Source organism: Haemorhous mexicanus, chromosome 1, assembly GCF_027477595.1.
Source record: "Haemorhous mexicanus isolate bHaeMex1 chromosome 1, bHaeMex1.pri, whole genome shotgun sequence".
Classification (NCBI taxonomy): Eukaryota; Metazoa; Chordata; class Aves; order Passeriformes; family Fringillidae; genus Haemorhous; species Haemorhous mexicanus.
This window is the reverse complement of record NC_082341.1, coordinates 48,325,082-48,341,173: the sequence shown is the minus strand read 5'-3', so window position 1 is coordinate 48,341,173 and position 16,092 is coordinate 48,325,082. Positions and strand designations below refer to the sequence as shown.

Genomic DNA, 16,092 nt, shown 5'->3' with positions numbered 1-16,092 from the left:
TGATAGTGGGAGCTCCAGATGACCCAAATTGCGTGTGCATTGCTCAGAGCGGGGCTTCCCTGCCTGGGAGGGGAGCAAGGACCACGTGGATCCGCAGGTAACTCCCCACTGACTCTGTTTTATCATCTGCCAGCAAGTTTGGGATGTAAGCAAGGTGGGAGCCTTAGAGACACTGAATAGCTAGGATTTTAAATAATCTTCACTGGGACAAGGATGAAGGTTCATTTTCCTCCTCTTTTTCAAGAGCCCTTTTGCTGGACTTCTTTTTCTTCAGTAAAAGACATGAAAGAATAATATAAGGGTACCCTTCAACTTTGTCTTCGCCAGCGTGATAAAAGTAAAATGCTTCCAAACCTCATATACACTACCTATCTCTGTGTGTGTGTGTGTGTGCATGGGCATGCACGCGTTACTTTCTTTCACTAATATGACAGCACATGCTCTTCCAGAGCTATTCACAGCCTTAGAAATACAACTCCTCCCTCCAGTGCCGTGCGTGTGTGTGTGTCTGTGTGTGTGTCTGTGTGTCTGTGTGTGGCTTGCGCTCGCTGCTTCAGCTCACTCCCCTTTGATTGTGGGGCTGGCGGTCACGACGCTGCTCCACACCTCCAGGCTTCATATGGAGGGGAGGAGTATCGGGGAAAAGCAGGCACACAACCGACCTACAGAACCATCGATAACTTACTCCCTCGCAGCACAATCACATAGGAAAGGGGAGGGAGGAAGGAGGGGAAGGAGGAGGAGAAGGGGGAAAAAAAAGAAAATCCAGAGAATTCTAGTCTGGCAAATATAGTGAAACCGAGCGGTCGGAGTTCATTTGCTCTAGAAGAGCAGAGAAGAAAGAGGACGTTAAATGAAAAAAAGCAAGAACCATCTGTAGCCTTTTTTTTTTTTTTTTTTTTTTTTTTCCCTGAGAGTAGCAGTGTTTTAGAGGTAAAATGATTCCTCCAAGCAGCACGACTGAAGTCAGCGTGGACAGTGTGGAGAAAGAGAATGAAGTGGAGAGCACAGAGCAGCCCCCCTCTCCAGCATCAACTACCAGCCAGGAATCAAAGGTACTCAGAGAATGAGATTTTTTTTTCCCCCTTCTTTCTTTGTTTTGAAAAGAGATGTATTGCTTTGATTTTCATTTGGAGCCCTGTGCCAGCATCAGCGGCAGAGCGCAATGAGCCACCTCTGGCTGCGGTGCCTGCTCCGATACTCCTGCTTCTGAATTCTCCCTGTCACCTCAGGAGTATGAGCTGGGAAAATACCTGCCTTCTGACATGTTTGGGTTTGTGGATTTTTGCCTGTGTTTTCTTCTCCTCGTTCTGGTAACATCCTGGGGTAGTGATGGGGCTCAGGGATCGCTGTCAATGGGCATTGTTAGGTATTTTCATGCCAAGTATCAGATCACTTAAAGGGTTTTTGTTGGAAAAATTGATTTTCCTCAAAGGTTCAGAGAAAATAATTTTGTCTGGAGGCTTGGGGTATTTTACCTGACTTTATTTCTCTGGCAGACTCATCCGTGAACTTTCACTGTTTAATGAGTCTGTTAAAACATAAGTCACAGCTTTATCACAATGTGTGTACACCACACAGAAAAGGATTTTTGTTTTCACAGCCTTTTTTCTGTTTGTGAGTTTTTCAGTGTGGTTCAATTTACCTTACTGAAAATCAACTTTCAGCTCAAATGGCACGGCCTCTGAATTTTTGACTTGCATGGAAAAAGTTTTTCTGACTGCCAGGGTGCTACTTGGAAGACAGAGAGGTAAAAGGTAAAGTAGTAACCTTATATAATGAAAGTTCCTTGCAGTGACTTAGGTAATATGCTTTTACTGATCCTCTGTTACTTATGATTGATATTATGATAGCACCTGACAGATCTTTCTGTGAACTTCACAGTGATGTTGTGTACACATGTAAAAATAGGGAGGTTCTTGTCACTAGGAGCTTACAGGTGGGTGAAGCCTCAGGAGGTGTGAGCAAAACAGCTGCTTGACAGGGAAGGTCTTGTGCTGGCCTGAGTTAAAAGGCGGTGGCTGCCTGGGTCTAATACAGAAAGACTGCTACATTATTCTGCAGTTACAGCTTTCCACTTTCCAGAGAGTGAGTTCAAATTATCTGTCTGTGTGGGTAGAGTTTTGACATGGGCTTTGGGCTTCTTTATTTTATATATTTATTTAGAAGCTATACTCCAAGGAGGAGAGCTGAGATATTCCCTATGTAATACAACCTCTTTAAAGAGAAGAGCTTTTCCAGTAATAATAGCATACAGTATTCACTACACCCATTTAGCTCTACTGGAGTCTCCCTGGTTCATGGAAAATGAAAAGTAAATGGGTAATTGGTATAAGCCTGGGCTCTAAAAGGGTACAGTACCTAAATCCCATCCCACTGAGTCCACTTCTCTGGAATTACTGAAGTGTTATATGGCCAGTGGAAAGCTTTGCCCCCGGTGAGGTCCCAAAAGTACCTGTAGCCTTCACTACACTGCCAGCACCAGCTGCTCAAGTGTTGTGGGCTGTGCATGGGGCCTGGTGGGCTGTGTGCTCCCTGTCATCCCAGCTGTGATCCTTACCCTGTGCCAGAATGGCTTAGGAGATCCATGTGCCACTTGGTAACAATGGTGCTTGAGGGACTCTCCCGCTGGGTAGCACAATGCTGTTCCCAAAACAGACTGGCATGGATCCAAAACTCAGAGAAAGTGAAGAGCTGCTCAGAGGGTTCCCTCTTGCTGTTTGTGCACCCATGTGCTTCCAAGGATGACACAGGAATAGGGCACATCTGGACAGAGAACAAATAGGCTGCAAACTAGTTTATAATCAAACATTATCATCATCAATTTTTTTCAGTCTTTTGAGCATTTGAAGCAATCCACTGGAATAGGCAAAAGCTATGACCATGCAGTTGGATATTACTTGGATAGAGATATTCTTAGCAAACAAATAATCTCTGTATTCACATTTTAGAGCTGCAAATATGATCAGATAGCATGATTTGTTGTCATTTCAATAGATAGAGTCAAAAGAGACTTCTGATCACTGGGGTAATAAGCTTTCTTTTCCTGGTCCAAGGAAACAGGAGGATGGAAAATATTCTGTGATTTCATAAAGATATTTATGCTTGGGGATTTTTTTTATATTTTGTTGCTCCTAAGGTACTTTACAAACTAGAGTCTGACAGAAGCGTAGGTCAGTGCTTTTATCCTGTGGTGTCCCATGGTGAGGGAGCTATCCTGTCATTCACAGGAAACCAAGATTTCTTCAGGTACTCTCTGCTGCCCATGTTAACAAGTTCATATCTGTTGCATTTACTGCAAAACTGTTTGTGCAGTATCTAATTAGCCCACAACAACTTTTTCTGTGGCAAAATACTTCAAATTTGACAATTTTTTTCTCTGGCAAAACTCTCCACCTATTATGACTCGAAATATACAAACAGAACCAACATGGATAATAGCAACCTTCAAAATGCCTTTGAAAACGCTTTAGCGGAAAAGCAATTTTGAAAAAAAATAATGTAGAACTAATAGCTGCAAGCTTCCTTCCAGTCCAGTGTAATCATAGACATTGGTGGCACATAATCCCTACTCATATTAAAGTCCAGAAATGAGTTTTATCTCTCACCCTCCAGAGTGTACTTAGAAGATGACAGAGAGCAGGTACTGCAACTTCTGCCTAGTGCTGGATTTGAGAGGCAGAACTTTAGGCTGCTACCAAGTAGCTGAAATTTGGAAGGATGACTCTCGTGTTAGGCACACACCTCTGTTTCAGGAAAGCAGCTCACTCTAAAGCACATGCTAAAGCCTCCCACCACCTTTTCCTGTGGATTAGGAGCACAGCTGCAGGTGAGCACACCCTGGCTGTTGAAGGAGCCATCCTGTGGTACTATATGTACTGCTACTGTGCTAAAAACTGTAGAGCCTGTGTGGCTAAGAATCTTGCAAAACTAATAATTAATTTATTAAACTAATTTATTGGCTCTTGAAAACATTTACTTCACACCTCAGTATGACTTGAGTGGATACTTTTTAAAGTTTACCAGGAGAATGACTTTAGGAGGGTACCACACAAACACACGCAATTGCTAAATTTCTTAAATTCATGTTGTTGCAGTTATGGCTCCCACCTGTTTGGGACATTTACATCTGGTTTCCAAGAGGGCAAATTACTAGTTTGCCAAAGTCTTTTGTAAATTTACAACTCAGCAAGGGAGGAAGTAATTAGTTAATCAATCCTGAGGGAAAATTTCTTAGGGGTGGTAGCAATTAAAGACACACTGCATATTTATTTAACCACTAACTCAGCAATATAAACAGAAATCTAGTGGAAGTACAGATCATATTTCTGGTGTCTTTTATCTAAATGTACCTTGGAATTTCATAAAGAAAATGAAAATTTGAATAAATATTTGTCCAAAGAAAGGAATCCTGCACATGGTCTGATTTCTTTGTGCTTTGGTGTAGGTGGCATATAATTCTGTTAACTTTATTCTTGGTTGATTTTACTGACATTTGAATATGAAAAAAACCCATTTCTGTTCATTTCTTTAGGTACGAATCAAGTTGATACCACTCTTCTGTAATCAATAGCTGGGGAATTCCTCGGCAATAGGGTTATCTTTGAAAATTCCTTTAGCATTAAGTTTTAGGGGATACCTGAGCATCTACAATGTTTGAGCTAGTGCCACTAGGATAGATTAGCACTGCTAATCTTCAAGCTATTAGAATTCTGTGTCAATATGTTAAAAGTTTTTCAGGCTTTCTTATATACCTCCGAAGGGGTATCAAGTCCTACCCCTACTATTGCAGGCAATCTGTCATGTAGAAGTTACTTATTTGAAAATATTGATGGATTTATGAGAAGACCAATTTTTCCCCCCCCACAGTTTTCCCATTTCTGTCGACTTTATTTGCTAAAATACAGCTATAATTGTGTTGTACTGTAATCACACATCTTTGGAAGGATTCAAAATTTTCCTCTGAATCACAAATTCACGCATCAAAGAAGTTGCTCATACTCAGATCAGCTAGGTAATTTGAGCAGCTAAAAAATTGAAAAAAAAAAGATAAATTAGATCTCCAAATATATATGGTATCTGGACTATGTATTTCAAAAAATAAATGAGTCAGCCTCAGTCTGACACTTTCACACACTGACTACCTAGTGGACAGTATTCAGGGAAATGCAGCCCATTATCTTCAAATTCAGGTATGGCAATTCAGGAGATGCAACAGATGTTCCAACACGGGCTAGCCTGATAAACAGTACATAAAAGGGAAGCTGAAAAGAGTAGGAAGCCAATAAAATGATTAAGCATTGAAGTTCAAGATGTGAATTTCATTTATGAATATCCCCACATCAGTCATGAAGACTGAACTTACATACCTGTCCTGCTGGATCAGTAGAGCAATATTGCTTACTTGAGGTTCAAAACCAGCTGTTAGTATTGGATATTGAACTAACATAAACAGTTGAAACTCTTTGGGTTGTGTGCCATTTAAATCACATAGAACTTGAGCTATGCTGTTAAGCAGAGATCTTCCCCACTTAAAGAGTTAATACTTTATGAGGCTGCATAGATGGTTACTCATCAATATTTTAAAAGGGCAGGGAGTATGGTGTGCAGTTAGTGTTTCACCCTCCACACCAGTGATAAACATCCAGCATGTAAACTCTAGTGCTCTAGTCTTCAAAGGAATACCAAACAGCTTAAAAACATCCTATGAAAGGGGAAGAAAGAACACTTTTCCTTCTCAGTGTTACTTCCATGCCTCTGTGTCAAATGGTGAGTACATGCTGTGAAGGTAAGACTAAGGGAAAGAAATTAGTTCAAGTATTTTTACGTGTTTTGCAAAAAATTATGTAAAGGAAAGTTTCATTAAAGCAGGAAAGTAATACTCTAACCAATCAATATCTCCTCAGCAGACTTATTCTTGTGTTTACACTTATTTTGACTTTTCTTTCTTATTCTTGTTCTGATTGAAACTCTCTGGTATTGTTTTTACTTTGATATATGTGTCAGATAAGTTTCTAGGCACTTTGAGATATCCAAGACAAAATAGAAATGTGATCAGTTCATTCTAGTCACACTTTCAATGGTGCTAAAATGGAGAAGACATCTATTAGATTTCTACAACTAAAAATGACTGAAATCTGGTGTGGTAAAAAAAAAAAAAAAAAAGGATTTTTAAAATAGTGCAAAATTTCACAGAAAGAAAACAATTTATCTACACAGCTGGAAGAGAGTTCAGTCCACTGTCCAGTCTCTTACACTGTATTCTTCTTCATAAAGTAATTCTGTATGGTCTAAAAATGGCTAAGGGAGGTCCTTAATGCTTCATCCTCTTCTAATTCCAGTATACATTTATTTTTTGCCAGCTTATGTGGCATTGTAATTTTAATAATCTTGCTTTAGCTTAAATATCTCCTTTCCATTCTTGGTGCAGGTTTCCATCACATAATAGACTTTCATAGCTCTTACTATCTCTTACTAACCTTTAATTTTTATACTAAATAATCTGGGCTGACATAAATTAAACTCTCCATTCTTCATCTCATTCTGGTAGCAGAGCAGTGCCCCCATTTCAGTATTGAATAATCTTTCTTGGAAAAAAGTGACTGAGTTTGTGCATGGTATTCTCTACGAGAGCTTGTACAAGAAACCTCGCTTCTAACCTTTGTGTCTCCTAGTCACCCCTTGGTGAACCAGAGATGTCCATTCTATTTTTCTGGAATTTCCAGGGGATCCAGGCAGGATACATTTGTCTGTCCTCATCTGCCGTGGTTTGAATCAGGTCTCAGGCACAGAAGTTGGTATTTCTGGGGCCGAACTTCATCACGTTTTCCTGACTCCATCCCTCAAGATCCAGGCCTCCCCATATGTGGCCATGCTTCCCACCTCATGTTAAAGAAGTTGTTAAAGAAGCTTCCCCATCTGACCATCCAGGAGCCACTCTGGCACAGTCCCTCTCAGACCACCAAGCTGGGACCAAGGCCTCTTCCCAGCTTCACATCTCACACTCACACAGTCACACCAGGTTTCCTTACCCACTTGACCCCAGATTTCCCATAGCCCATTCTCAGATGTTTCAATCCTTGAAACAAGGTGCAAGAGCAAAATAACAGCTTGAAGAAGTTGCCTCCAAGGAGGGACCCCAAACCAAGGAAACCCTGGGAGTTTACGCCTTTACAGGTAAGTATGGGACATTCTGGAGACCTTGGCTCCTGCCATGTGGCTCCTGCCGAGTCTCGAGTCTCGGTGTCTGGTCACCAGGCAGTGCCACAGGTCCCCATACCCTTTGTTATGCAAAGGGTCATCAGTTCACAGTCTTGCCTGGGGTCCTGCCACCCAGAGCTCAATCTGCAGCTGCACACATAGAGCTGTCTGTGCTAAATGTATTCCTCAACAGTGCCAGAGCGAAATGGCCTCTGCAAAAATCCAGTAATAAAAGTAGAGAGAGCGATATTGACCCTAAAACTATGTCAGTGCTGTTCTTTGAAGAACTCCACCAATGACCAGCCCTCAACCTCTCCTTTCAGCAGTATCCATCTCCCACTGAACTTTCCATAAAACTTATTTACAACTTTCCTCTTTTTTTTGTCTTGGCTAATAGATTCCCTTTCAGCAACATATTCATTAATTTAAATGAAATCCAGGTAGACACAAACTACCTTTGACCTAATACATTTTCTAGAAAATTGTCTAGAAAATTGCTCATCTTATTCATTACAACTTATGTAGGAGGATTTATCTCTTTTTTTTATTGTTTGATTTGATTTGGTTTTGTCAGATTCTGTTGAGGGCAGATCTACAAATCCGTATTTGCTGGGATCATATTTTCTGCCTCTCAACAGAGTCCTCCATTTCAGTTTACATCATTTCTGTCTTGATAAAGCTTGTTAAGGAAACTTGTTTATAGACTTTCAAAGTACAATTTTATAACAGAGCTTAACTAGTTTATTTATCCCTTTTCACCTCAACAGACACATTAAACTGCTTTTTTAATGTCATACCACAAATTTCTGTATTCTCTTTCCAATTGTTCCAGTGGTTTTTCCCCAGGATCATGGTTCTGGGAAGAAGGTAAACTGAAGTGCTTCCTGAAAGTCCAAACCAGCCTTTCATCCTATCCTTACTGTACCACAGCCTTTTTCTTCTTTTTTTTTCCCTAGCCCAAATCTGTCCATTGACAACTCCGAAAATACTTTTTCAAACGACTCACTCAGCTTTTCTTTTAATATCAATTAATATCCTTTGACCTAAGGAACTGTGCTTGAAAGGTCCACTTTTATTTACACAGCCTTTGTTTTATTTTCTTCTTTCTCTTGTTCCCTTCCCCACCTTCTTTGTAGACTCTTTTTTTAGTCCAGATTTCCTTTTTGAGATAACTATTTTTATGCAGTTTTCCAAGAGCATGCATTCACAGAGTCTTTTCATTGATCTGCATTTCATTCCATTGGTATTAGTAGTAACAGCTTTGGAGAAATTATATGTATCTTACATATCCAAGCACATTCAAGACAGCTCTGCTGCTTTCCAAACTGCTGCTGAGACATTCATACCTTCCTACAGTTAAAAGTTTGGGTCCTTCTGTGTCACACTCAAATATGCTTTTAAGTATCTGAGAGTGCTGAAGGCCTGAAATTTCTTCAGGGTAAGGGAGCACATCAATTTTGGATTTTTGAAATCCAAAACATGGCTTAGAGGTTCATTTTTCCTGTGCACTTTATTTAATTTAAATGCAAGTAAGTCGTAACCACTTGATAGAAAACTGTAATCCTTTGTACAACAAGGATTTTGCCTACTGCCTAAGACCCATTGCTGCACACTCCTGATGGGTATAAGATTGCATATTTGATAAGTTTATACTCATGTTTGTCAGGCAGAGGAATAGGCTTTCAGATGTGAGCATGAGTTGAATATTCTTAACACAGTACTCAGTCCTGCACAACTTCCAGTTGCATAGGCAAGCAGTCATTCAGTGTTAAATAAGCACTTCCCAGGAAACTGCTGAAGCATAAGCAAACGTTGCATGTTCATTAGCAAAGAGGACCAGCTGTGAAAATGAGAAATCTATGTGTGAGTGACAGAAATAATTTGAATTTGTTTTCCTTTGACATATGCCTCTGTTGGAGGAAACTCCCTTTGATTCAGTAGACTAATTTAGAGAGTAAATGCTCCTTGTCAGGGAATGTAACTCAGGAACCCTGTAAAATATATTTACAATGGATGTCTGAAAAACAGATTTCTTGTGTCTCTGACGTCAGCAGTTAAATGTGAGTAATGGCTTGCCTATCTTCTTATTTATTAAAATAAAATGAGTTTCATGTCTGTAGTCTCACATTACTGGAGGCCCATGGAATTTTCTTCCTGACAGGTCAGCATTTCTTAGCTGACCTGTTTTTTAAGTGATGAGAGTGGTTTGCTAAGTACTGTCAAATGAAAGTGTTATTGTTTAGGGGCTGCAATGGTGTTAAAAATACCATAGCATGAATAATTGTGAGACAGAGGTATTTCCCAGCCACAGGAGGCTGCAAGTTCAATATGGAATTGCAGTCCTTTAGGCAAGGAACAGCAACAACTTTAATGCTTTTCCTTTCTGTAGACATAATATGCTCCATCTCTGAGTGCCATTTAAAAGCTTTATTAAAATGCCACACATGCACTATTAATAAAGATCATTTTAGAAGTCTAGTATTCTGAATAGAAAAGGAAAATGAAGCTGACCTACAGTAACTGATGATTAGGCTTAACTAAGAAAGGTGAAAAATTACTATAAACTGGTATTCACAGAGCTATTAAAATCTGCATTTAGAAATTTTTTTCACTTATTCATCAGAGTAAGACAAAGAAATGTATGCTTTGGAGACACAGCTACAGGTGAGAGGGCAAAGTCAACCTGACAGATTGCTATAGCAAATACTGTTAAATATGGTCTTAAAGACAAATGCTCACTACCTCAGTCTTTTGTCAACCAAGGGAAGGGTCAGATTTCTGGTGCAACGCAAACAAGTCACCTTCTAAACTGCCACTTATATAGGGGTTCTATTTGTCATTGATTTGCCAGTGTTTTCCCTGCCAGTTTAAATTCTGTGGTTCCCAAAATCAAAATATCTTGTGACTGAAATGAGAGTCTAAAAGCCCTGACCTAGCCTCTCTGCCTTTGTGCACACAGTGGACTAGGCATCTCTATGCTCAAAAGTAAACAAAACATTCAGCATGGTAAACTTGCCATTGTCCCTGACTGCTGCGCAGTTAAATTGAGAATCCAGTTGTTTCAGAGGTTTCAGGCTCAAATGCATTTTCAAAATGCACTTTTATCAGCTGGTATTAGTCAACTCAAGGACCTGGCATATGCAACTTTTGTTGTATCTCTTAGTGTACTTCTTTATATTATTTATAAGTGGTATTAGATAATTTCTCACTTATTTTCACACAACATCTTTTAATTTAAATTATCTAATTAAGGAGTAATTTACAAATAAACATAAGGTGACTTGTAATGATTTGCCAGATATTTCTGATGATGAGCATTCCAGTGAAATGCATGCTTCTGGAGTGCTCTAAAAAAAAAGCACTTACTGCTTATTTTTCAATGTCAAAACGTCTGGTCCTGAGGATTTGTTCAGTTTCTTTATTGTGTAATCTTTTGCTAAGGTGCTTTCCCTGATTGCAAGTGAAATTTCCAGACAAAAGAGGAGGAAAAAAATGCATCCCAGGTTACATTGTACAGCCTCACCTGTAATTAGAGACCAACTATAGGCAGCTGTTAGTAGTTCAGTCCTCCTCTGTTATAAATGGAACACAGACCAAAACTGTTTTATCAAAGGTGACTTAGAGGAAGAGCCTGCTTTGTGTGATCTAAATTAGCCTCTCTGAGCAGAAATCTTTTTTCCATTGACCACAGTAGGCAGCTACAGCTGAGTTAAAAGCTCAAATTTAAGTAAGGTGAGCACCATTGAGATTCTGTCAGAGTGAGGTCTTGAACCTTGCCTACAAAGATAGGTCAGCTGTCTGTTCCCCTGCATGGCTAGTCTGTCTGACATTCCCCTCTCCTGCCCACAGCTCTCTCAAAGACATTCTGAAAAGCTGCAGTTGTTTTGGGGGCTTTTTATGCCAATGTGGAACAAAATCATTTGAACTTTGAAAATTTTTGCTAAGTGAAACTGCTGTTTGCAGACAGTCCTATAATGGAAAGTTATGCACCTCTGAGAAAAAGAGAGAAAAGTGTGAGCCTGTCCAGGCTTCAGAATGTGAAGTGCTGCTGTTAAGCTGTAACCACAAGATGAATCATGTACCAGTTTCACGAAGTATGGGCTTGCAGGAGTCTTTGGCAGGTTCACAGCAGTTAGATATCTACCTCCTGGAGCTGGTTATAATGACAAATGGATTTCATCCTCCTGACCATTAAAGATCCAGGGAAGCAGTTAACTTTTGTGCTACCTCACCCACTTGCACTCCGCCTTTCAATGATTCTTTCTTCCTTCTCTGTTCCTATTCTCACACTAATTCTTTAAACCATGACCAGGCTCTCTGATAAAATGAGTCTTTACAGGAAAAACTTCCATGTTTCCAGGCTTAGCCAAGTTTAGATATTTCTGTTAGGAAAATGGACGGTGGCTCCTCTGTTAGGGAAGGGGACCTTTCATAAATACTGTGTGGATGCTGACGCTCGTGCTGTAAGTTCACTTGGAAAAAAAGCAAACCCCACAGTTTGTACTTTCCCTTTCACCTATACTCAAGCTGTACTTGCATTATTCACAGAGGAATGCCTTCAGTTGCATTTAACTTCCTCATATATTCCAGTTTTACATGGCCTGTTCCTCATGTGTGGATACCTATTTATCCTCTGATGTAACCTCATAATATCTTCATATGTCTATGCAGGAAACTATACACACATTTAAAACCTGTACAATGAGATTATACAAAACATTTCTTATGGAGAAGAAATAAACCCCCTTCCCAGTTCCCCATCTTATCCTCTCCTTTTGAGGTAGGTAACTGAGGACCAGTGCTACTCAAAACAGCTCAAGTGCACTGCTGCTGAAGGTCTTTTGAGCTCCTGCCTTCCCCAGAAGCTTAAGTTCCCACAGATTTCTTCAGGCTGCAATTCTGCCCTTCAACAGCACTGGCTTTTTTAGCAGTACCTGCCTGGCATCCAAGAAAAATGCTTTGAACATCTTCCTTAGAGATTATAAAAGCTAACGTGAATGCCAACAGCTGTAATAAACCTACCTGAATCCTGCTAGAATGTAGAAAAATTAAAAACATTTCATAAAGGTCCAAAAAAAACCACAGTCAAACCTTAAATGAAAAAATCTGAACAGAGTGATCTTCCTCAGAGGAGGATGCATCTATGACTAGATGCTGGCCATAAGAAGTAGCCACTCAGTTCAGTCAAAAAAGCTTCAGTTCTTTTTTAAACAAGATGAGAAAGCTAGCCTATTTTTTTTTCTGGCGTTGTAGGGAACACACTGTAATAAATACAATCTTCCCAAAGTAGCAATAGAGGTAATGTCATTTTATCTTTACTACCAGCTGCTGAATTCTAGGAAAAAAGATCTCCTTTCCATGAGTTAACATGTCTCCAGTACGGTCCCACACATAGCCTCTGCTGCATATAAAAAAAAGCAACCGATGGGAGAAAATTGATATAAATCTCAAAATTCAGCACTGCACTTGCTCTTTAGTTCAGCAGTAGACAGTAACTGTATTTGTGCTGTGATATTTTACATGCCTTATAAGTGTTACTCAGCTAATATCAAGAATTCAAGAATTGCACGTACTCTAACAGTAGAATAGATGAGACAAAGGGAATCTTTTCATGGAAAAACTCCCCGCTTTCATAGGATTCATATGCACATTCTTTAAAACTCTTTCTATTAGCTTGACTTTCCTTTCTTCTTCCTTCTATGTCCCTGCTTTCCTGCCTGTCTGAATCCCTCATGCAGCCCCATGCAATATGCTGTTCCTCTTGAAATCACAGATATTATTTTTGTCAGACAAGGCATCACAGTTTTACTGGTTCAAGATCCCTGACTTTCCTATCAAAGCAGTAACTCTCATTAAATTCAACAATTGGTAACTTATGTCAATGACAACAGCTCTTTTCTCTTGGAACACCAAAATTATGAAGTTTCATTTATTAGGTGAACTCAACATCGTGACAGTATTACAAGCTTTTTTTTCTCAAAAACATTATTACAATTATTAGATGTTTGTGTACAGGTTTTCATTAGCAACAGTTTAAATTTAGAGAGTTTTGAGGAACTTTAAAAAAGTCTTAATAGTCAGAAAAAAATGTAGTACTTCAGGAGGAGTTATAGTCTTATATTCTCTACTTTTCTACATATGGTATCCTGTATGAAACCATCTTTTTACACAAAACAGCTATCTCAGTATGAAACCACATTTTTACAGTTCGGTCATTATAATCTTGAAATTTTGATAGAGGTAATTTGAGAAGGAAAATTGTGCAGCTGGTGAAGATAAAAATAAAATCATTTTGTTTTGCAGGGTTGATCTTGAAGCAGTAGCTGGCTGAAAATATGTTCAGCAGCTTGGAGGTTTAGGGAAAAATATAAAGGAAATGGATTAGCCTGAGGCAAAAGGAGTGATAGATAGATCATAAATCTCATACTTAACAACTCCTGCTAATTAACATCTCCAAATATACGTGTTTACATTGTCAACTCCTTGAAGCAGTGTTTAGGCCTTTGAGTGTCTCCATGAAGCGCCAAGTAATTGTGTGTCATCTGTATGACAATATCATCACCAAGTTTAACAGATTTTCCATGTGGAGAATTGGCCTATTCTTTATGTTGGACATTCAGTGCAGTTTTTGCTTGGCGTGACTAAAGTCGTAACAAAAAGACAAAAGACAGAGTCAGATGGAAACTTTTTGTAGCAGTAATAGATTCATTGGAAACTGGTACTACAAGCATAATTTTCCCAAAAATTTTTGGAAATACTTTTTGAAAATTAGAGAGCTACTAGAGTAGATTTTTTTAAAGGGGTGAATGCATACTGTAAGTTGCACTTTGAGAAGAGCTTTAATGGAAAATGTACCAGGTCTGGACTGGATCTGAAAATAAACATATTTTTGTCATGGTTGACAACTGGATGCAGAACAAATGACAAGGAAAATGTTAAGGTAGAAAAAAATTTATTTGACACAGCATTTGTTATTTATATGGTAGCTGCTGTAGGTAGGACTTAAGAACTGAAAATACAAGATGAAGGAAACCCTGTGGGTGCCAAGGTAAAGCATGGAGAAGTCCAGAGGATTAACTGGCTTTGCTCCCTGTGTGCTATCAGCTCTGCTAGATCTCCTAGATCCAGGACTTCGTGCCAGAGTGGTTTCAGGGCAGCAATATGCACCAGGACCATATGGATCCTGTCAGATTTGTGGTGTCAGAACCAGCACTGCCAGGGTGGCCAAATGCCCTGGCTGGCAAGAAGCACTGTTCACATGATGAGGCATTGTTAGTCTTCAGGCGGGGAAAAGGAAGATAGAAGTCAGCAAATTTGCTACCAGACTGCAAAACTATGCACATGAAGAGGAAGGGAACCACGAAAAAGAAAAATTGGAAGGGAACCAACAAACACTGCTAATATTCTGTAAGGTGTAAGTTCCTATGCCATCTCTCACAGAGGTGTGTTTGAAATGGAAGCATGAAAACCAGTTGTAAAATTTGGATCTGAATCCCTGTTTGTGAACAGGCAGCAAAGATAGAAGTGAAGAAACCTCTGGGATCATGTATGACAAAATACTGGCCTGTGGGCTTCTTTTAAGCCGATAGGCTATACAGCACCCAAATTCTCGCATTTTTCATGTTCTAGCTCTTTCTTTGAAAAACAAAATAATATCATTTCAAAGTTAAAGCAGAGTAGCTAGGCAAGAATTGGACAGAATATATTCACACAAAGTATGAATTGGTACAATTGTCCAGGAAGGACAGGAGAAGCAGAAACATAACGTCACCTGGATCTATCTAAAATTGGTTATGGAGTGGCACAGTTTAGAAAAGAGTAATTTAAGAAAAAGAGGAGGGAATTGAAAAGTCAGATAAAGTCAGCCAGGTAACAAAATGTCAAATGTGGCCAGGTGTTTTTTCATGCTGCCTGCATAAATCCTTTATTTTAAAGTATAAAACACAGTATAAAACATTAAAAAAAGAGCTTTATTTCAAAACATACAAACAAAAAAACCTCCAATAACCCATCCAAACCCTGAGCCTTTACTCAGGATACATGCTTAATGAAGTCAGTGGGAGTTAGCAGTAAGCAAAGACCTTTAGGATTTGGCCCAGTGACAAATTATTTTGTTGTAGAGCTGAGCACTTACATGTTTTCATTGCAAAGCAATTTTAACAGTGTTAAAAGTTTTGAGCCCCAGAAGTAAGAGTGGAAACATTGAGTTAACATTAACTTGACTGAAACATTAACTATAACAACTCCCAACAGGTCTTGGACTTCTTTTTGTTTTAAGATGACACAAATATGATAATTCAGTATGTGGGTTGTGGTGTTCATGTTAATTTGCCCTCAGTTAGGATCAGCCTCTCTGCAAGATGTATTTCCATGTTTGCTTCAAGAGATAAACTCCTATTTAAAGCATTATAAAACAACTCTGTTAACAAAAAAAAAGAAAAAAAAAAAAGAAAATAAAATTAATAAAACATAATAGTGGAAAATATTGCTGTAGGTAGCCCAGCATTTTTTAGCAGAACACTGTTGTGTTTTGGGCTTTTTTTTTTTTTTTTTTTTGAGGTCCAAGGGTGTCATACTGGGGCAGAAGATCAGCAGGGGAAATGCACATTTCATAGAGGTGAGATACAGTAAAGGATAATTAATCTTACATTCACAATCACATTTGCTCCAGATTATTAATGAGAAGGAAAAGAAACAAAACTCAGGTCCTATTATTATCAATCTGGAAGACTATCAGCAGGTATTTACCAAGGTAGCTTCTTTCACCTCAGCAGGGCTGCCTGGATTTACATTACTCTGAAACCCAACCTTTTAATCTCCAAATTTCGTTGTGCCACATCCACCACAGCAAAGATTAATAAATTACTGAATTGGGAGTTACCAAAGGGTTCT

General features: G+C 39.1%; 1 protein-coding gene across 1 annotated transcript in view; it reads left to right on the top strand.

The window, feature by feature from the left end:
* Nucleotides 1-579: 579 nt before the first annotated feature.
* The window catches only part of STAC (SH3 and cysteine rich domain), a 70,651-nt gene continuing 55,138 nt past the window's right edge, over nt 580-16,092 (top strand). Inside the window, exon 1 of the mRNA XM_059849044.1 lies at nt 580-1,055. Within this exon, the coding sequence (XP_059705027.1) occupies nt 939-1,055 (117 nt within the window). The 5' untranslated portion in view covers nt 580-938. The remainder of the gene's footprint in view (nt 1,056-16,092) is intronic.